Below are 22,047 nucleotides of genomic sequence, written 5' to 3' on the forward strand. Positions count from 1 at the left end.
GCCTGCAAAGAGCTAGGCGCTTCCCGTGTGCAGGTGTCTACCTTGGTCACTCCTCACTGGTCTAGGCCTGCCTGGGCCCATGGGTGCGAGGGACTGAGGAACCTTCTGGAAAAGACAGGTAGAGCATGCTGAACCAGAAGCAGAGCCTTGGGGTCCAGTGTGAAGAAGGAATGAGTGTAAGGTGGTGTCTGTGGTGGGAGGAGTTTGGAGGTAGGGAAAAATCAGTGAGCACTGGAAGGTCCTTCTCTAAAGACTCTGAGATCCCACTCTGGGACCTGCCTCAGAGTATGAGGACGGAGGAGAGGGCGCTCTCTGCTCTCACACAGACCCCTCGTGCCTTCGGCGTTGGTGGGAATGCCCAGAAGAGCTCCACTCCAACAGTTGTGTCCTGGGACTGGGTGTCCATGGAGTACAGCAGCCTAAGAAGATTCACTGCCCATGGGAGACCCTTTGGAGGTCCCCCAGAAATATCTGAATCTTCCCACCTCTTCTGCGAGCAGGTGCTTGTCAGTGCCAGCGAAATCGGATGCTTACTAGGCACGAGAGAGCTTCTGCTCCCAAAGGCTGTCAAGTTCTGGGAATGAACACCCTGAGGAGAGTAATGTTGCTTCCCTTTCTCAGATGAGGACACAGAGGCCAAGAGGGACCACATGTCTCACCCAAGCTCACAGCCTGTGAGTGAAAGAGCTGGCATTTCAATCCAGGCTGGCCTGGCCCCAGAGCTGGGCTCTTTCTAATGCCTTCACTGCTCTCATCTCATTGCATTTTCACAATGAAATAGTGTGGCAGGAGAGAATTCCAATGGCCCTCATCAGAGGCTAGGGTCTGTCTTCATCTTCTCTGAGCCCATCTTCGTCTGTGCAGCCCCAGCCTGGCTGGCATGGGGTGGATTTGCAGGCGGGCAGCCCAGCCGGCCAGTCCAGCAGCCATTTGCCCCTGGGTGGCTGCCCACCTGCCCCGCCTTGCCATGTCCTGGCCTCTCTGGGCCTGGGGCTGATGCTACAGAAGGGGATCCCCCACCCCACCCCCGCTCTCAGGACCGGGTGATTCCAGGAAGCAATAAGCCGCTGAGTGCTGCGGCCAGGGCTCCCTCCCTAATCCCCAGACCGTCCTTGTTTATCCAATGGCCTCAGGTGGGGGTGTGGGGGCTGATGAGCCAGTGGGCAGCTGCTGGGCTTGCTGGGCCGGCAGGACAGAGCAGTCCAGGGATAGGCCCCTGCCCGGGCTACAGAGGAGCCAGGAGCCAGGAGCCATGAGGGTGGCAGTGGGCATGCTCTGGCTCCTGGCCCTCGGGGGGCAACCCCAAGCCCGGGGCTCCTGTCCTTCTCAGTGCAGCTGCAGCCTCCACGTCATGGGTGATGGCAGCAAGGCCAGGTATGGCACCAGGTGTGTGGGAGAGGTAGCCCAGCCCCCATCGCTCTACCAGCTAGGCTGGATTGGTTGCAGGGGCCTCAGACCACGGCCAGGTGAGATCCCCAGGGGTCCTAAGGGGCTGGTCTGTGCTGCATTATCTTCCAGCCAGCAGGGTGTGGCTCTGCCGGGGAGGTACCAAGTACCTTTATACATGGGGATGGGGATGGGGCACAGGTGTGCCAGCTCCAGGAGACCCTTGCTGAATCCTCCTCCAGGATCCTGGTGGAGAGCAACCCCTCCTACGGGCACAGGAAGTCTCCCCTCACCTCTTTCTTTTCCTCTGCTTCCTTCCTTCCTCTCCGTCATCCTCTCTATCTTTGCAGCCCCTTCTTTCCCAGGCCTCTTCCATTCTCCTGCCTCACCTCCAATCACATATCAGGTATTTCTTACCACTCCACCCATGATGGGATCACCTGCCTCCTCATGCTCCCCCCCACCCCCATCACCACTTTTGGTCTCCTCTGTCCTAGCCCCCAGCAGCCTCAGCCTCAGCCCCTTTCTATGGGCTCCCGAAAAGCCAGGAGTGCCGATTCCCATGGAAGCAAGCCCCTCTCCACCCTCAGCCTCTTCTTGACTTTGCCCATCCCCCGTCTGAGCCTGGGAGCCCCTGCATCTCTCCTCCGCCTTCCACCACTGCGGCTCACGGTCCCTCGCTCCCTCGCTCTTCCACCACGGGCTCTGCTCTTTTTCCCTTCGGCGGTCTTTCACCCATCTTTCCTCCGACATCTTCAGCTCACCCATTAATGACCCCCTTTGCCTTTCTCAACTTGCTCAAGGATTTCAGCCCTGGCTCAGGGCCTTTCCTGCCATCTTCCCGGCCTTCTGGAATTCCATTCTCCCTTTCTCCCTTGTCTTAGATGGGTGCTGGGGAGCCGCAGATGGTTTCTGATCCAGCGGCAGTGTTATCACTGAGACTCTTTCAGTGATCCTGGCAAAGGGTGTCGGGTGATTGGGTGTGAAGGGGAGGCAGAGAATGGAGAAGCGCCTCCAAGGAAGGACACCCCGTATTGACTGAAATGCGGGGAGAGCTCCATTTTTGGCCCAAATCTCTGATGCTCCAACTCATATAGATCATCTGAGGTGAGGATGCTCTCCCCAAGGGAAGCCCAGAGCTCTGAGCAGGCCAGGAGACAGCCCATGGCCACAGATAATGTGACCAGGGTGACCAAGAACCTCTCCTGCCACCCGCAGAGAGCACGGGGCTCCAAGTTACACAGCATCACTGGCCGACCTGGTCCTGGAACCCAAGGCTTCAGTTCTATTTCAGAACTCTTCTCATCTGATGATGCTGTCACAGGCAGGGACCAGGGGAGGGCTTCTGGTGGCAGGTTAGCCTTGGGATGGAAAGTGAAATTCCAAAGGCAGCTTCCAGGATCCCTAATGTCAGCCGGTGGCCATTCATTCCCTGAAGCCAGAGCCCTCAGCATCGGTTCCACCTGCCTGACAGGCCTACGGCTGATGTGCACCAGCCTGTCTGCATGGAGTGTCCTGTGAGAGGAAGGAGGCCATGAAAGGCCAGGGCCCTGAGCTCCCCAATGGCCCTCGGCATAGACTGCACAGTCAGACCAAGGCCCCTTCTGTGTCTCAGATGCCTCCTCAGCCCCCTCTGTAACCAGAGCCTCTCAGAGGGTCCAGTCCTTACATCTGAGCAGCCTGGGTGACCTGTTCCTGCTCCACGCTCCCCTACTGTGAGCAGAGCATGTGCACCTGTGGGTACTGGAGTTGTGTCCCCACATCTAGACAGATGTGTTCCCACGCTCTTTGTGCCCAGTTTGCCTCGCCAGGAGTCACGCTGTTGGCCCGTGCTGGTCCCTTATTGGTTTCTCTGGTCCCTCCCATGACCGTCTTTCCCCTTTCCAGGACATCTTCTCCCATCAACTCCCTTCCTCCCACGTACATCCAGACCTTCCCCTTGTGACACCCAGCCCTTTAGTATCATTGAAGATATCATTGCCTCCAGTGCTCTTTCTTCCTTAGCTAGACGACAAGCTGTCTGGGGACAGGGGCTGTGGGTCTGATATTCTTCGGAATCTCCACAGCACCCATCACTCAGTAGGGGTCCCACGGGTGTCTGAAGAATATGAGTGGGTGGAAGTAACTGTCCCTTTTGCTGGCACCGTTGATAAGGAAAAACAAGCCCAGACCAGCTGACTTTGAGTCGAGTGTGGAGGGAAGCTGACGGATGCTGGTGGAGCGTGTGTGTTACTCAGGAAGACCAGAGATGAGGCATATGTTATGACATGACCTCCCTCAGCAAAGTGCAGCGTGACCAGCGCCCCCACCTCGTCCAGTGTGCACAGAGCAGCCCCCAGGTGACATGGGCTGCACAGCAAGGCCCTCATGCCCAGCTTCCAAGTTTTATCTTCTCGAGAATCTTTCCCTTTTTGGCTTATGTGGGTGTGACAGCATATAACACAGCCCCGAAGTGTAGGCTCCTTGAAGCCAGCGAGTGCTTCCTTCTCTCCCTCTTTCCTCTGCTTTAGTGTCAGACTCAATAGAACAAGGTTTAAGAAATGTCTGTTTGGGCAGAAGGAGCTGGTAAGACTGCCCCGTCTCCTTCTAGTTCTGAGCTGCAGGAGTTTAGGACCGTGGTCCAAGCTCTGGCTCCTACAGGTGATGGGTACGTGGAGCTGGCACACATAGTGCCTCATTTACACTCCGAAACCACCCTGTGAGGTGCAGTCTATTATTATGGGAAACGGAGGCAAAGAGAGGTTAGGTAATACACTCACGGACACACAGCCGGCAAGCAAGGAGCCCAGATGTGAATCGACTTGCTGGGCTGCAAAGTCCTGGCTCTTACTCACCTTGATCCTCTCCTGGTTCCTCAGAGTCAGGAGAGGCTGAGGTGCTAATGCCCTTGGTATATGTTTTAAAAAATGAAGAAAAGCCAAAATGGTTACAAAAACGGAGGTATACTTTGAGAAAGGACCATGTTTAACACACATATGCCATGCGAGGATGCACAAGATGATCCAGGATTTATGTATCCAAGCGCTGCAGGTAGTATGGGCTGGAAGGGGACATAACAGTTTAAGCTCGAGGTCCTTCAGGCCAGTGACAGAGACGGAACGGCCCTCTAGGGACCCCTGTGACAGGCTCTGGAAGCAAGAACCCCCACAAAGAGCAAACAGTGGGCTGCTTGTGCCCACCCGTCTCCAGGGCTCACCACAGCGCGGAGCCTGGGTTTAGGGGCCTCCGTTCCGTGCAGACCAGGGGCCTCTGGAAGCGGGGTCGGGTCGACAGGACCCTCACTCATCTCTCCCCATTTCCGTGTCCAGGACGGTGGTGTGCGACGACCCCGACATGACCCTGCCGCCCGCGGCTGTGCCCGCGGACACCAGCCGCCTGCGCGTGGAGCGCACGGCCCTGCGCAGGCTGCCCGGGGCCCCCTTCGCGCCGCTCGGCCGCCTGGAGCAGCTCTGGCTGCCCTACAACGCGCTGGCCGAGCTCAGCGCCCTGGCGCTGCGGGGCTTGCGGCGCCTGCGGGAGCTGCGCCTGCCCGGGAACCGCCTGGCCGCCTTCCCCTGGCCGGCGCTCCGGGACGTGCCCCAGCTGCGCCTGCTGGACCTGCAGGCCAACTGTCTCGCCGCCGTCCCGGCCGAGGCGGCGCGCTTCCTGCGCAACCTCACCTTCCTCGACCTCTCCAGCAACCAGCTGCTGAGGCTCCCGCAGGAGCTGCTCGCCGCCTGGGCGCCCCTGCAGACTGCGCCCTTCCTCCCCGGCCACCGCGCCAGGCTGGTCCTAGGTAAGGGGGCATCCTTCTCTGGGCAACAACTTGCAGAGCCTTGGGGTCTTCGTGACATTCCCAGGCCTCTCTGAGTCTGGATTCCTTGGCTGGAAAAGAGCAACCATACCTGCCTTCTGGGTTGGAGTGACGATTGAGTGAGAGGCGCACGTGGGCGGGTGGAGGAGCGCAAGCATCGTGTCACACGGCCACAGTTGAAGTCCCAGCGTTGCCTATGACTACCTGTGCGTCCTGGAGAAAGTTACCTAGCTTCTCTGTGCTTTGGCTCCCTTCTTTAAAGAGAGGATGATAATACCTACCTCAAAAGGTTGGAGTTGTAGGTAAAAAGACAGAGCTTAGCACGCATTAGGTACATGTGGCAGGTACAGTGATGTGCCATCCAGATGCCCATCAAGGTAGGACTGGCTGCCCAGTTTCTGGGGTCACTTTCGGAAGCAGCCTTCAGTGGTCAGCCCCACTGGGGAGAGCCTCAGCTGCAGAGCAGGCTCTCCCATGGCCACATACCCTTTCTGGGAACCACCCTCATCCAAAGATGCGACAGGTAGGAGCCGGCTTGGGAGGACTCTGATGGGCTCTTTCAACTCCACAGCCCCTGGGGTTCACTCGGCCCCCATCCCAGGCCCCTGTCTCCTCCCGCTTCCTTCCTTTCTCCCTTAATACAAACCCTGAAGGCTAATCTTCTCAGAGTCAGCTTCTAGTCCAACTTCCAACTGTCTTCAAAGCACGTGAGTCCGCTGCCCCTGCAGCGTCTCTGAGAACGGGGTAGTCTCACATGGAAGGTCCTGCTCTTTGCTCACTGGTCCATCCCTACTGGGCATTTGTGTTAGTGTGGCCCTGAGGTTTCCCTGAACTCCTTCTAGCCCCCTCGTAGAACTTGACCCTCCCCACCTCCCAGGGGGGCAATAGTGCAAGGATGATGACCTTTGTTTTACAGGTCAACAAACGTAACCTAGGGTGAGTCAGGGGTGGGTTTGGGCATGGGGCTCCTGTCTTACAGGCTGGTTCTCTTTCCCCTGTCCCATGAGGGGATGGGAACCATGATGGGCTCCTGGAGGGCTGGGTGGTCAGTGGTGGGTGGGGAGAATCAGAAGAGAGACCTCACCTCTTGGGCGGGATGTGCCTGGAGCATGCCGTGGCTCCTGTTGGGTCCAGCACTGGAGTCTGGGGCAATCTCAGAGTGGTTTGGGGCAGCTCCTGCCCTGAGGTCTGGGAGCGTCTCTTGGGACAGACTCTCTGGTCACCTCACTTCCTAGAAACAAGGCAGGGAACAGCAGGCCCCGTTCCAACTCCATCCACCCTATAGACTTTCTTATCAAATAAAGGACAGTGTATAGTGTAGTACTTATATGGAAAAAATTGTTGTTTATTTGAAAATCAAATTTAACTGGGTGTCCATTTTTTTTTCTATATCTGGTAAGTCTATTCCAACAACCATGTCAGGCAGCCAGGGCAAGGGGTGTTGACCAGGTGTTACAAATAAGGAAAATTAGGTACAAGAGACCGTCCAGGTCACGTGGCCTGGAGCTGGTACCCTGAGACTCAGTTTCCCTTTTTCTTTTTTTTTTTTTTTGAGGAAGATTAGCCCTGAGCTAACATCTGCCGCCAATCTTCCTCTTTTTGCTGAGGAAGCCTGGCCCTGAGCTAACATCCGTGCCCATCTTCCTCTACTTTATATGTGGGATGCCTACCACAGCATGGCTTGCCAAGTGGTGCCATGTCCACACCCGGGTTCAGAACCGGTGAACCCCGGGCTGCCAAAGCGGAACGTGTGAACTTAACTGCTGTGCCACCGGGCCGGCCACTCGCCTTTCTATTTCATTGACTCCTTCCTTTTCCTAACAAACCAATGGTTTAACAGATGAACTAGATCTCCTTTCCTGCCCGAGGCGCCTACCTGGCCTGGAGGGTGACAGGTCGGGGCATAACTCATTCTGGAAAATTAATTTTAGTTTTAATTACACAAATTATTCATGAATATATGTAAACATTCAAAATATTACAGAAAAGGCTAAAGACCTTTTTGTCCCCTCTTCTGATTCCAATTCCTTCTCTCCCCCTAAAAGGCAGCCACTGTTATGTTTCTTTGCATGTTCCCTATCTTTTACGGTGCATTTACATACACATACTTACTTATATACATGCGCATAGAAATCTTATCTGTGTTTTACATTAAATTTTGTCATATTGTACCTATAAACCAGCACTAACTGGTTCACCCAGCAATAGGTCTTGGAGATCTTTGTAAGTTATTACAAATGGATTGACTTCATTTTTTTAAACTCCTGTATAATACTCCATATTATAGCTATACTACAATTTATTTAGCCACTTCCCCTTTACTGAACCTTCAAATTGTTTCCAGTATTTTATTAACACTTATGATGCCACAGAGAACATTCTTGACAATGCATCCTTGTGCATGCAGACACATGTTTCTCTAGGATAGGAACCGAGAATGGAATTGCTAGGCCGTGGAGTGTGCACCCTGGACTTTTTAAATCAACTGATGGTCGTTAAAGTGGTTGGGCTGATTCTCACCCCACACCAGCAGTGCCTGAGACTATGCATTCGGGTGTTTGCTCTGCAAGTTGCGTGCCTGCCAATGTGTAGGCTCGATTCTGGGTGCTGAAGACACAGGAGAGAACAAGGTAGATGAAAATTATTCCCTCATGAAGCTAATAATTAAAATGGCCAGAATGTTTAGCTTTTGCCAATCCGACGGGTACAACTTTCACTGCCATTTAACTTTGCCGTTTGCTTGAATTCTTTGGGGACTCTGTTGTCACAGGTGAAAGCCAGATCGCTCACCACCAGAGCTGGGTGGTGATGACTCTGGGGGGGAGCAGGTGTCTTGTCAAATGCATTGAACCGGCGACACAGGGTAGCAGCCCCCAGTGGGATGGGGTGAGGGAGCGGGTGGGAGAAGGCACTGTCCCCTCCCAGCCGGTGCTCCAAGGGCCTTGAGAGTCATGGAGATACAAGCAGATCCGGATGCACCCTCCCCAACCCTGGACATTTGCCCTTCCAGATATATCCAATGTATGTATATAAGTATGTAATATGCCATTGATTCTTAGATGCACTATCAAATTTAATAATAATCTTTGGGGGGATCGAAAGGACATCATCTTAAATGCATTTATTTTGTATATCAGAAATGCAAACATATAAAAAGGAATGGTGCTTTAGAGTTGGGGCCCCACGATACCCCTTTATCTGTTGAAGGGTCTTTGGCAGGGTGGGTGCAGTTATCTGCTTTTGGGTCTATAAAGATGTTCAAGTTGGAGGTACAGACGGCTGTGCTATGACACAGGGTTTGATTTGATGGCGTCCTCACTCCTCTGCTTTTGAGCCTCTGTCAAAGGGACCATGGCTCAGAACAGCCACCCTCATTGCTGGGGTGATGCTAAACATGCCGCTTGTTCTGGAAGGGCAGGGGTTGAGGGTCAGGGGTCAGGAAGCATTTCTAGAAATGGATTTTTGGCGTATTGCAATTATTGCTGAAATACTTGCTGCTTGGCCAGTAGCCCGCAAAGACCACACCAAGAATGCAGGAGTAATTGCCACCTGTGTCAGGATGCTGTGTGGCCTACCCAGTGCTCGATGGGACATCTTTATTTATGCTTACAGTGACCGTGAAAGGGAAGTGATGCTATCATTCGAGATGAAGAACAACTAGCTAGACAGGAGCTGAGCCTGGAGGCCACTTAGGCTGACACTGAGCTCAGGACCTGCCTTGTCCTCGCTCTCCAAGGGGATTGGGAGCCAGGGCTGGGGATGGGAATGGCTCGGCTCACCTCTTGCCTTCCCTGTCACCCCTACAGGGCTACAGGACAACCCTTGGGCGTGTGACTGCCGACTCTATGACCTGGTCCATTTCCTGGAAGGCTGGGCCCCAAACCTGGCCTTCATAGAGGCCAGGCTGAGGTGCGCCAGCCCGCGCAGCCTGGCGGGAGTGGCCTTCAGCCAGCTGGAGCTGAGGAAGTGCCGGAGTCCAGAGGTCCGTCCGGGGGTGGCCAGCATCAGGTCCCCTTTGGGCAGCACTGTGGTGCTACGTTGTGGGGCCACCGGGGTCCCTGGGCCCGAGATGAGCTGGAGGAGGGCCAGCGGGTACCCGCTCAACGGCACAGGTGTGTGAACTACAGGGACTGCTGTGCTGAGATGCCAGACCAGACCCGGTGGGTCAGCATCCCAAATTGCCAGGGCCAGGTTTGCTGCAGAGGGAGGGGGGTGAGCAAGGCCGCCTACTCCCATTCCTTCTGAGTGGAGTTGGATGGGCTCCGCCTAGAGGCAGGGCATGGGGACAATGGGTTCAAAGATGACCATGACTCTCAGTCTGTCCTATGAGATTCCACCAGCCCCCTATCAAAGACTCTGGGCCCACCCTAAGAGGAACAAAACGCTGGCTTTCGGTAGAAGATCCTCTTAGGGTATTGAACATTCATAGTAAGTTTCCCACTTGTAAATATTAAGCCAGTATCACCAGCAGTGGTGATTAACGATCTGTTGAGCTCTTCATGTGTATTATGCGCATGATGTCCTTGAACTTTAAAGAACAAGCAGATTATCCTTATTTTGCATGTAAGTAAACTGAGGCTCTGGGAGGCTAAATGCCTGGGCTACACCTCACGCTGGTACAAGGAGGAGCTGGGAGTCTAATGCAATCTGGCTGACCCCACAGCCTGTGTGTTTTTTGCCTCGTTGTATAGACAGAGATGGTTCATCTCTGGCACTGGGTTGCAGGGGTGGGGTGTAGGAGTCACGGGCCACCAAGATGCAGAAAGAGGGTTAAGGAGGAATCATTTCTTAGCATCTGACCAGAAAAGCTCACGTCCCTCCCAGCTTTCTTCTGCCTCTCCCTCAACTGGGTTGGCAAGCGTTGCTCTAGGACTGTGGGTTTGAAATCAACTCACAAACAAAATTGTATAAGGATCTCCATATGTCAAACGGAAGGTTGAAGATGCTCTGATTGACGTGGCAGTGCTGCTGGGCAGGGGAGGGGAAAGCACTTCCGGCTGGGCCTCTGCCTCATTTTCACCCCTTGACCCATCCTAGCCCCAAAGCACCTGCCCTGCCCCACCCCCCCGGGGTCAGCCCGGAGGAACTCTGGGGCCCGCAGAACACAGCCGGAACATCCCAGATTTGGGAGGCAGATGATCCTTAGGCTCTGCCTTAGCCTGGGGCTCCAGGGAGACCCCAAATTTGAGCCCAGGAGACCTCGATCCCCTTGGCTAATCAAAGAAAAGTTGAATGACTCCCATGTGTTCTCGGGATAACAGGGTCTCCAGCAGAGTGTGCACAGCCCAGGGGCTGTGAACTTGGCCCTGAAAGGGAGCCTGGGGCAGGTGGACCCATTCCTTCTCCCACATGTGCCTCTTTCCCCCCAGTGCACCAGGAGGTCTCCAGCGATGGCACGAGCTGGACGCTGCTGGGCCTGCCTGCCGTGTCCCCCCTGGACTCTGGAGACTACATCTGCCAGGCCAAGAACTTCCTGGGAGCCTCTGAGACCCTTATCTCCCTGGTTGTCACTGAGCCCCAGACTTCCACAGAACGTAGGGGGAGCCCTGGGGCACTGTGGACAGGTGAGGGGGCAGAAGCTGCTGCCTACAACAACAAGCTGGTGGCCAGGCATGTCCCCCACATCCCTGAGCCTGCTGTCCCGGCCACGGGGCTCCCTGTGCCCAACACGAAGGAGGAGCTGACCCTCCAGCACTTCCAGATGGGTGCCCCAGGAGAGCACTCGGAGGGGCCGGCGGGACCCCAGGAGGCCCGAATGGTGAAGCATCTCAAGGTGGTGGGGGACACATACCACAGCGTGACCTTGGCGTGGAAGGCCCCCCAGGCCAGGAACACAACTGCCTTCAGTGTCCTCTATGCCGTCTATGGGCAGCGTGACATGCGGCGGGTGACGGTGCAGCCCGGGAAGACCAGTGTCACCATCCACGGGCTGGAGCCCAAGACCAAGTACGTGGCCTGCGTCTGCACGCGGGGCTTTGGGCCCCGGAAGGAGCAGTGCGTCATCTTCTCCACTGACGAGGTGGTGGACGCCGAGGCCACCCAGCGGCTCATCAACGTGGTGGTGATCAGCGTGGCCACGGTCATCGCCCTGCCCCTCACGCTGCTCGTCTGCTGCAGTGCTGTCCAGAGGCGCTGCCGCAAGTGCCACACCGGGGGCACCGCCGAGGCCACCGGTGCCTACGTCAACCTGGAGAGGCTCGGCCACAGCGAGGACAGCTCAGAGGAGCTGTCCCGGCACAGCCTGAGTGAAGTCGACAGGCTCCTCTCGGCCCGCTCTAGCCTGGACTCCCAGGCCTTGGGGGCCAGCGGGGGCAGACGGATCAATGAGTACTTCTGCTGAGGGGTGGGCTGCCCCACGCACGCAGATGCCCATGCACCTGCTCCTGCCCTCTGCTACCCCCACCCCCTCACTTGGACATCTGAGTTAATGCTGAGCCACAATTACCACTTGGGTACCTGCTCACTCAGACACTCACACGCAACAACAGATAACACTTATTAAGCACTTAATGCATGCCCAGAAGTGTTCTAAGTGCTTTATATGCATTAACTCATTTAATTCTTCTAACAACTCTTTATGGCAGGCACTACTATCCTCCTCATTTTCCTGGAGAAGAAACAGGGGGATTAAGTAACTGGCCTATATTGGTCAGTTTTTGCTGCATAACAAATAAAAGTAAAATATCAGGGGGATACAGCAACAAGCACTCATTTTCACACAGCCCGCAGGTCTGTGGGTTGCCTGGGGTGGCTCTGCTCCATCTGTCCTATTTGGGGCCTCGGATGGAGGATGAGTAGCCACCTGGGGCAGGCTTCTTTTGGGGAGAGGTTTGAGGATATCAGAGGAATGAGCAAAGACATGTGGTGCCTCTTAAGCTCTTGGCTTAGAACTGGCACACTGCCATTTCTGCCCATATTCTATCTGCCAAAGCAAGTCCCATGGCCAAACCCAACTTTAATGAGGCGGGAAGGGACAGTTCTCCCATGGAGGTGATGGTGGGGCAGGAAATATTTTGCTGAGCGGTGATCTCATCTACCATATTGCCCACAAGGACACCAGTGGAAGTGGCAGCTGTGGAATTTGGACCAGCCAATTGGTCCCAGAGTTGGGAGTCCTTACCACTCCCCTGAACTGCATCTTGATTACATTTATGCTAACTCATAGGCACCCACACATACAGTCTCTTTATGCATCTGCCACCCTTGTATGGTCACATGCATACACACACAGAGACACACACTGTGCTCTCCCTGAGTCCACTCATCGATTCTAACATTTTTTCTCTGGGTGCCATTCTGCATAGAGATAATCATTTGATTTTCAATAAACTCTAGAGGTTTGGATGATCCCCAAGAGACTACTGCTCATTTACTCTCAGAATATCAGGCTGGAGGGATCTGAGAGACCCTCCGTGGCGGGGGGCACAGTATACCCAATGCTGTCTGGCACACTGCTCACCTCTTTCCCCATGGAGCAGCCTTTGTGATTCTTAGGATGCTTACCTGGTTCCTGAGGATGTCTCAGAGCCTTCCCGTCACTCAGTAAGCCACTTCAAAGGAGGGTTCCTATTCAGTTTGCTGAAAGCTTGGAAACCTCTGAGATGGTGTCTCTGTGCACAGGAGAAGGCAAACTTTCCTAGCAGAAGGGCGGATGTTGTGTGTCTTGTCTGCAGGACTGAGCTCTAATGCAGGCAGCATCCAGGGCCTTTGGTGCCAAGGCCTTTGAGTAACAACTGAGGAAACTGAGGAACGTCAAGTGATGCAACGAAACAATTTCGCTCGTATCACCTAAGTGACTCGGTGTTGCATTGAATATTTGCTGGATAAGCCAGCAACAGGCAGTGATTTCTAAAGTTACTGTACTCCCCCTTGTATTTACAAAAGACCTTACAACCTAGGACCTTACAACACATTTTCCTGTTTTCTCTTGTTTGATCCTCTTGACATCCTGTTATGGGGGCTGGGCTACTTGATTTTACAGATGAGAAAACTGAAGCCGAAAGAGTTGATTAACTTAGAGAGAGTAGTGATGGATTTTCTTGGGGGATCCAGGTCCGTGGTAACTTTCTGGCCAGGCTGAAATTCTTTGTTCTGTGTTGATCTCCGCAATGCAATCCACAGCAGGTTCACTACAGAAACGGATTTTTTCAAGCAACCAAAACCTGGGATCAGAACCACGTGAGCACCAGTGCACACGAGCATGGAATTTCCACATGTGGATATTTTCTACGCATCATCTGGAGGGTGCACCTGACTATAATGTGTGGGCCATGGCCATTGGTAAGAGAAGTTATTTGGTTGGAAGATGACAAAACCAATGTCTGAATCATGAGTAGGCAATTTTTTCTTTAAGGAAAGCCAGAGAGTAAATATTTTAGGGTCTGTCTCTACTGCTCAACTCTGCTGATGTCGTATGAAAGCAGCCATAGGCAATATGTAAGTTAATGAGTGTGGATGTGTTCCAGTAGAATGTTATTTGCAAAAACAGGGGGCAGGCTGGAGTTGGCTCCCAGGCTGCAGTTCGCCAACTCCTGATCTAGATTTATGAAGGCATTTCTGCTGTGTCTTGGGAGACTCAAGATTCAGTTCTGAGTTTTTGATATAGAGGTTGACAGGCATTCCGAAAATCAGAACAAATGGAAGTGCAACGGATGAAGGCAGCCTTCTGTTGAAATGATAAAGAGGTTCTCTCTAAATGATTGGCTGAGCTGATGAAGACTGAAGAATTATTAGCCCAAAGATAGCTAACATGCAGTCAGTTTTATTGATTCTTGTTTGAAGAAAACTCAAGAACTTGAAAGCAAGAATTTGTTATTATTTATCCAATATTGTGTGTGTGTGTGTCTAAAAGAGAGAGAGAGAGTGAGAGAAAAGATACAAACTTTCCAATGATTCATTAAGACCTACCTTGGTGGTCTGGAAGGAGTGACCCCCAAGATGGTCAACTTCTCAATACCCATCTATCAGCCTTCCTTTGTGTGTTCTGTCTTCATTGGTTTGCTCTTATAGAGAAGAATCACCCCAGATTGTGCTCATGAATATTCAAGTCACTAGAAAAAACAAATTCCCATTGTAAAAAATAAAATGATGTTTATATATTAGTCTTTTGGTATATGATTCTGGTTAGTATGAGTCAGTTGCGGAAAACCTAATGTCTTCTTAGAGTCCTGGGAAAAGAATTTCTGCCCTCTCAATGCTGAGGACCAGCCTGTACTATGATAATCCCACAGTATTCTGCCCTTGGAAGCCTTGTTTTGGGGTTGGTTGAAACCATGGCATCTCCATCATGTTTTTTCTGACTTCAATGTGGTCATATTTCTTTGACCTAAGCAGAGGGTATGTCGGGTGTCACTTACCTGTAGTTGCACGTCTAAGTTGCAGGGTGCAAAAAGGGCAAATAACAAGAATTCTATCCTGGAAAGTGGATGTGGGCTATTAAAACTAGGCTATCAATCAAGGGACTCAGCGACCAATGTGTTTAGTGGACTAGAGCTGGACATTTTTGTTTTAATTGTCATCTAATCCAGTAGAGACAAAAATCAACTTACAAGTAATTGAGCATATTTTATTTGATTGCAAGGGCATTGTGGTTATGCCACGTTGGGCTTGTGCTGTTCCAGCAACTCCCAAATTTCAGTGGCTTAACATAGCAAAATTTATTCCTGCTTTCCCAGAGTCTACTTGAGTCAGTGGGAAATGTGGATGGAGGGAGGGCTCTGCTCACTTATTCCCTCAGGGATCCACGCTGATGAAGACTCCGCCACCTGGAATGTCGACGGTTGCTGCAACAAGGGAAAAGAGAAGCTGGAGAATCATGTAGGGGCTTTTAAAACATTATTTCCTCTAACGTTTCATTAGCCAGAATATCAGTTACATAGCCCACCTGTTTCAAGGGGGCTTGAGGCTGTAGTCATGTGTGTGTCTATCACAGGCATGCCACAGAGCATGGGAAGCTAAAAGGACCATCTCAGACATGGTTGGCAGCAGATGGAGGAGTGAGAGGAGAGCACCAGTTTGAGAAAGAGGAAGGACAGCATATCTACTTCTTGGTAGCTCGCCTTCTTGATAGTCCTCTGAGCGACCCCAAAGTTTTGCTAATATTGGGGTGGCATTTTCCATTTGAATAGATATGAAACTCTCTGGTTAAGATTCTGTTAAGACAAGCCAGGGAGCTGCCACCCAGAAGCCATTTATGTCTAATTATTTCATAAACACAGAGTAACTCTTCTCCTATGACTGTCTCTACCAATAACTCTCAGAGCAAAGTTCCTAAAAGCATCTTGCAGGAAGAGATGTCATATTCTCAGTCCCCTTCCCTCTGTTGTTAAATCTCTTGAGTTTGGGAACACCACTTAACCACTAGCTATTTAAGATAAATTATAGGATCCAAGCTAACTTTAATTGTCCTAGTCTCCTGCCTTAACTGACAACATAGATACTCCCTATGCCCATACACCAAATAAAGAAACCAGAGGATGAAGGGGCAGGGCAGAGGTGACCTGGGTGATTCCAGAGATGACATGCCAGTGGGTGTTCTTCTCAAGCTTCCAGCAAACTACTGGAAGGTGGAGTTGAGCTGGATTCATTTGAAGAGAATGAGATGACCAGAAAGGAAATTGTGGGGGATGGAGGTCTCTTTAGACCCTTATATTGTGGGGTAAGAAAAGAATCTCCTAGTGGCTTTGTGATACCCATGGATTAAATCACATTTTTCCACGAAGCAAGGCTGACAAAATCTTGGCCAACCTTGGTAGGGGACTCTGAAATGAGCATGACCCATCAGAGTTGTCCTCCATCAGGCCAAACCGGCTGGGCCCTTGTGACATCACCACCCTCAGTCGCTGCATATGGGCTGCCTTCGGAAGGGCATAACCTTGTGCAAGCACTCCTTGCAGCTGAGCATCAACTCATTCCTTGAAGGGAGTCTAGGCAGCACATCTCCACGTCTACCACAAGCTTTGTGCTCATAGCGCTCTCCTTGTTTTGATTTTTACTTTGAAAGGAACTCCAGAGAACTAGCCAGAATGGAAACTCCAGCAAATATATCTGGCTTGGATGGAAAGCTGGAGGGTAATCAGCTTAGTTAGTGACCCATTTCTCCCCTCACTGGTTAGCTACTAAGCGGATTTTCTTCCCTGAAGCCTTTTGTAGAGTATAATGTATATTACTAGTCTTAGGGGAACCCATGGAAGCTTAAAATGCACCAAGAAGTACCCCAAGTAATGGAGAAGAAGGCTTTGCTGCTCCTCAAGAGTCTGTTGGTGTGAGAGGTAAATTAAAATTTACTGGGCACCTACTGTATGTTAAATACTTTATTTTACATAATCTTAACATTTTCTAAAAACACTATGAAGTATTTACTAATATCCTCACTTTGCAGAGGAGAAACTGAGACTCATAGAGGTTGAATGATTTTCCAAAGACCTCAAGACTAGGATGCACAAGCTGGAGAGAAGACCTCAGTGTGACAGGGGCTGTAACACTGCTATATTTCTTACACCCAGCAAGAGTGTGGCTTAGAGCAGATGACCAATAAATATTTGTTGAATGAATCAAGAGTGGCAGAGCAAGTGTCCCAAATCACATATGTCTCACTTTAAAATGTAAGGCTTTCATTTTTATCATGTGAAATACACAGCATTTAGGAAAAGCTGTGAGATTGAGGATAAGAACATGCTCTGGTTTAATCAGGAAATACAGTCTTGTGGTTTAACCCCTGAACAGTGAGGCTTCTCTGACTGATCATCCAAGTAGCCAATGCAGCTGTCTTGATGTGGTAGAGGCACGAATCCACCACAAGGTGTTGGGGCAAGGACTAATGATAGGAATGATCCCAGAATTACTTTGTTACCCGCCATCTTGCATTCGCTTTTTAGGGAATGGTTGAAAATTCTAGGTTTCAGGAGCTAGTTGTGATTCATGAAGTGTTAGGTAGATTCTGGCTGAATCACCTGAACCTTGGTGCTCAGAATAGCATGACTTGCTAAGAGACTAAGGGAAGGCAGTGTTTGGCAGCATCTAAATTCAGTATCTGAATCTGACATCTGGCTTAGAATTTGCTTTCTGGGTTCAAGAACCAGACGAATGGTGAATTTTCTGACCTTAGTTAAGAGATATAGCTCCCTTTTCATGGGTTTTTACTGAGCTTTCACTCTGGGCCATGGCAGACCTCAGAGTGCCAGGGGCTTTGCCATTGCTGTGCTGACCTACATCACCATGGATTACCAATAATAGGATTTGCCGCTCGGAATCTTGGACTATGCTTATCAAAACTTGCAAGGTATTTTTCTTACAGACGAATATGGCTTCGGTTTCTCACTATTTCCTATTAGTTCTAGCCTTTCTGGATTCACATACTGCTCAGCCAGTCTGTCTGCCAGGATGTACCTGCTCCCATGAGAGTTTTGGCAGGTGCGCTGTGCTAGCAAGATGCCAGAATGTTGTAGGGGATGGGCTTTCTTTGGGAGTGATGTGGAGTGGGAGTAGGCCTAGATTTGGCAGGAAATCAGCAAAATCTCTGCGAGGCTCATTCTAGCTGGTACTGAACGTCAGTGAACTGTGCACTTTTACCAAAATGGCTCTTTTATTTCAAGTGAATAATATATTTTTCTTCTAATTCATATGTCTAATGCCAAGATATGCCTGATTGCACTTCCCAGTCCCCTGGTGCTCATCTTAAAGCTTTTCCGGTTTCTTGTGCAGGACTCTGCAGTGCATGTCCATCTCTTTGGGAGCGATCCCACTGAACCTTCCTGACGAGTTCAAGCGAGTGAGAATTGAAAATTCACCCTTATTTGAACTGCCCCGAGGGTCTTTCATCAACATGAGCACCTTGGAATACCTTTGGCTCAATTTTAACAACGTCACTGTGATCCACCTGGGAGCCCTGGAGCGCCTGTCAGAACTCAAAGAGCTGAGACTGGAGGGGAACAAACTCCGTTCAGTACCGTGGACAGCGTTCCGCGCCACCCCGCTCCTGAGAGTCTTGGATCTCAAACACAACAGGATTGAAGTACTTCCTGAGCTGGCTCTTCAGTTCTTGATCAACCTGACCTACCTTGACCTATCCTCCAATAGGCTTACAGTTGTATCCAAGAGCGTCTTCTCGAACTGGCCGACCTACCAGAAACGCCGGCAGCCTGGCTGTGGGGCCAAAATTCCCCCCAGCATGGTACTGGCCCTGCACAGCAACCCCTGGCTATGTGACTGTCGCCTACGGGGACTTGTCCAGTTTGTAAAGTCTGTCAGCCTTCCAGTCATCCTTGTGAATCCCTATCTGATGTGCCGAGCCCCTCTCTCCAAGGCGGGGCAGCTTTTTCATGAAACTGAACTCGGTGATTGCATGAAGCCACGGATCTCAACCCCCAGTGCCAATGTCACCATCTGGGCAGGACAGAATGTGACCCTACGATGCCTGGCACAGGCCAGTCCCTCACCAACCATTGCATGGACTTATCCCCTGAGCATGTGGAGGGAATTTGATGGTAAGCCATATGCAGCCTCTCGATGCATCTGGGGGAATGGGGAGATCTGTAGCAGCCCTCTCCTCAATAGAGAGGTTGTAAACTGGGTCCGTCATGGAGGAGGGGTACAAGTAAGATCGGGATAGGCCTGAATTATACTCACCACAATAAGGAAGCTTTCAAGATAGTGTTCCCCTACTGGCATTATTTTAAATGGTTGCATACAGATCTTTATAGGATATGTATATATCCTATAGATAAGTAAATACATATTGGAGTCAACTTAACATATTGTATAAATATTATAAAATGGTATATGAGCAAATATATTCTTTGAGAGCCTTCTAGATGCAAAACCCTATACTGTGTATTTGTAAATCACCGACTTTCTGATGAGGACCCATGCTAGGGATGATCCATCACCTATTTCCCAAGCTTGCCTGAGCAGAGTCACCTATGGTGCTTGTTTGAAACAAGATTTTCTGACCTCTGCCCTGGAGATTTGGATTCCTTGAGCCCAGGGGAGGGCCTGAGAGTGTGTATTTTAACAGGTACTCCCTCCTCCCCCCATCCTCCATCTTCCAGCTAATTCTTACCATTGGGCAAAGTTGGGAAGTCCTAGATATTGACTGAGTTTTACACTTTCCACTACCATGTTGATCGGACCTTATTGGCTTGAAGTTGTAAGAGTGGGACCCAGGGAGAAGAAGGGACCTCCGTGGGCCCCATAACTGGGGTTCAAACCTGCCTTCATTCCCTCGAGCTCTGTGCTCTGCTTTCACACCTCAGCTGGACTCACCTTTAGTGCCACCTGCAGGGTTAGGGCACATCACAGGGCCAGGGGTGGCCTCCCTTGGGGTCTCTTGAAGCCGTCTAAAAGACAACTGGAAACATCTCAGTAAAACTTGAGAAACAGAGTCAGTCACCCAGATATTTGTTATACGTGGTGACAGACCTCTGGATGATTAAAAAATACCTAATTAACTGAAATTTTGACTTTTTCCTATCACTTTGATCTCATCTTATTGGCTTGAAATTAAATACGAATGGAGGAGAAATGTAGGGTTTATTGTTGTGGCCTCTCTGAGAACACAGACATGCATCCCGATGTTGTCTTTTGAGATGCTCTATAATCAGTCTCTTTGGCACCATGTTATATCTGTTCTCTCAGTAATAGTAACAGCTAACGCTCACTGAGCACTTACTATCAAATTTACGAGTGAGTCCTATTCTCATCCCACTTTATTGATGAGGACATTGAGGCCAAGAGAATTTAAGCAACCTGTCCAAGAGCATATACCTAGGAAGGGATCACACCCAAGCATTTGACTCCAGGCTCTGAGCTACTCCACATCCCAGAGGGAAAAGCGCACTTCTTGTAGCTCACAATGTCACACAATCACACACTTGTGAGAGATTTCCCGGAAACCCTGGTTAGCTGAGCAAAGCTAGGGCAGTTTGGTGGGAGCAGCTGGTGAAGTTGAAAGAGTGTGATATTCAGAGACAGAACAAGGTTCCAGATCAGCCGCTGCCTGCGAAAAACTCTCACTACGGGCAGGTTGCTTCATTGCTCCAATCGTCAACCTCCTATGTGTGTAGAAATTGGGTATTTACTTTGCAGCGGTGCTGAGAGGCAAACAGCTGGCGCCAAGTCCTTGCTTAATAATGGTTATCAGCACCTTTTAACAAAAAGCTAGCTTTGCTGGACACTCCCTAGCCATCTCTCAGAGAAATGCTATCAGAGCCATTCTGCTCTCTCTCCACCCAGTGCTGACCTCGTCTACTGCCGAAGATGCTGCGTTGTCGGAGCTGGTCATACCCGCGGCCCACCCGGTAGACAGAGGCAATTACACCTGTGTGGCCTCCAACTCTATCGGCAGGAGCACCCTTGACATCTCCCTCCACGTTCTGCCCGCCCAGGCCCTGCCCGACCCCCATTCTCCTTTCTCCCCCTTGGAGGGCGACACCTACATTGACCTGCGTGTCGTCAAGCAGACAGTGCATGGGATCCTGCTGGAGTGGTTTGCGGTGGCCAACGCCCCTGAGGAGAAGTGGTTCACCCTCTATGTTGCGTCGGAGGAAGCCCTCAGGAAGGAGGTGGTCCACATTGGCCCCGGCATCAACACATATGCCATAGATGACCTCCTCCCTGGCACAAAATACGAGGCGTGCCTCAGCCTTGGGGGCCGGCCCCCACGCCAGGGCCAGTGTGTGGTCTTTGTGACAGGCAGGGACCGCAGTGGGCTGGAGGAACGGGAGCGCCTCCTGCACATCACTGTGGTCCTGTGTGCCGTGCTGCTGGCACTGCCTGTGGGTGCCTATGTCTGGGCAGCCCAGGCCCCCTGCAGCTGCAGGGAGTGGGGCCTGCACTGCTGTCTTCATCGCAGGAAAGCCCCCAGGTGTCCCCGTGCAGCCCCACAGCATGCGGACGGCTCCTATAGGGACCACACAGCTATCTGTGAGGACAACCTGGAGCACAGAGATGCTGAGGGAGACGAAGAGAGGGAGAGAGTGGCTGAACAGCCTGGGCTGGGGGAGGATGGTGTGGGCCTCTAGCCCCTAAACTAACCCTCCACGGCAGCTCAACTTGGCTTGATCCATTTATTCAACAAGTATTTATTGAGCACCTGCTGTGTTCCAGGCACTGAACTTGACACAGTGAACAAGGAGACAGAATTCTTGTCTTCATGGAGCTGATGCCAGTGGAGTTTGGTCCTATCCAGTTAATCGTTTTATTATACATGGTGGCTGAAAATTAGTCAATGTTACCCTTCCCATATACATAGTCCTATAACATTTGTAAGTTTACATGTAACATTCACATAGATGTTTCACTTGAGTTATCCTATTGGAGAATGGTAGAATTCTACCCCTTTTTACAGGTGAAGAAACTGAAGCCCAGAAAGCGACAATGACTTGCCCAACATCACCATTGAGCAGGTGGCAGAGGCACCACTCAAAAGACATTCCAATCCCCTCGTTTCCTCTAAATGTCTGCTTTGCAGTATTCTTGCGTCTCCCATCGTTCAGAAAGGGTTAGTCTTCCTCTTAACAGCAAACTCCCCATGAGATCGCGTAAGCTTGATATTCCAAAGAGCTGCCCTTCAGGGCGAGGAGAGCCTGGTGGGTAACATGAGCCTCTGTTTGTGGGTATCTGTGTCCCTGTGAGCTGCCATTGGAGCTCCTGAGAGCCTGGTGCCATCAGCACTGAGGAACAGGAGATGGGCTGCAGTCTAGGGCTTACGCTCCAGCGACGGTTGGAATCTATATAAAATCATATGACTCTCTCTGTTCTTTTTTTTTGCAGAGAGAAAGCTGCACAGCCCTGATTCTCACCTAGACCCAGGAGGCTGTGAGTTTCAGGCTATTTTTGCAGCCCCATGTCCTGTCTCAGTGCTGAGCATG

General features: G+C 51.3%; 2 protein-coding genes across 2 annotated transcripts; both read left to right on the top strand.

The window, feature by feature from the left end:
• Positions 1–1,228: 1,228 nt before the first annotated feature.
• LRIT1 (leucine rich repeat, Ig-like and transmembrane domains 1) lies at positions 1,229–14,280 on the top strand. Its single transcript, XM_023632556.2, has 4 exons — positions 1,229–1,374; positions 4,695–5,161; positions 8,986–9,291; positions 10,549–14,280. The coding sequence occupies exons 1-4, from the start codon at positions 1,253–1,255 to the stop codon at positions 11,517–11,519; spliced, it is 1,866 nt and encodes a 621-aa protein (XP_023488324.1). The 5' UTR covers positions 1,229–1,252; the 3' UTR covers positions 11,520–14,280.
• Positions 14,281–17,480: 3,200 nt separating this feature from the next.
• Positions 17,481–21,400, top strand: LRIT2 (leucine rich repeat, Ig-like and transmembrane domains 2). Its single transcript, XM_070231680.1, has 3 exons — positions 17,481–17,590; positions 17,882–18,663; positions 20,411–21,400. Exons 1-3 carry the CDS (start codon positions 17,481–17,483, stop codon positions 21,196–21,198), a joined length of 1,680 nt encoding a protein of 559 aa, XP_070087781.1. The 3' UTR covers positions 21,199–21,400.
• The last annotated feature ends 647 nt before the right edge of the window (positions 21,401–22,047 follow it).

Source organism: Equus caballus, chromosome 1 (assembly GCF_041296265.1).
Source record: "Equus caballus isolate H_3958 breed thoroughbred chromosome 1, TB-T2T, whole genome shotgun sequence".
Lineage (NCBI taxonomy): Eukaryota > Metazoa > Chordata > Mammalia > Perissodactyla > Equidae > Equus > Equus caballus.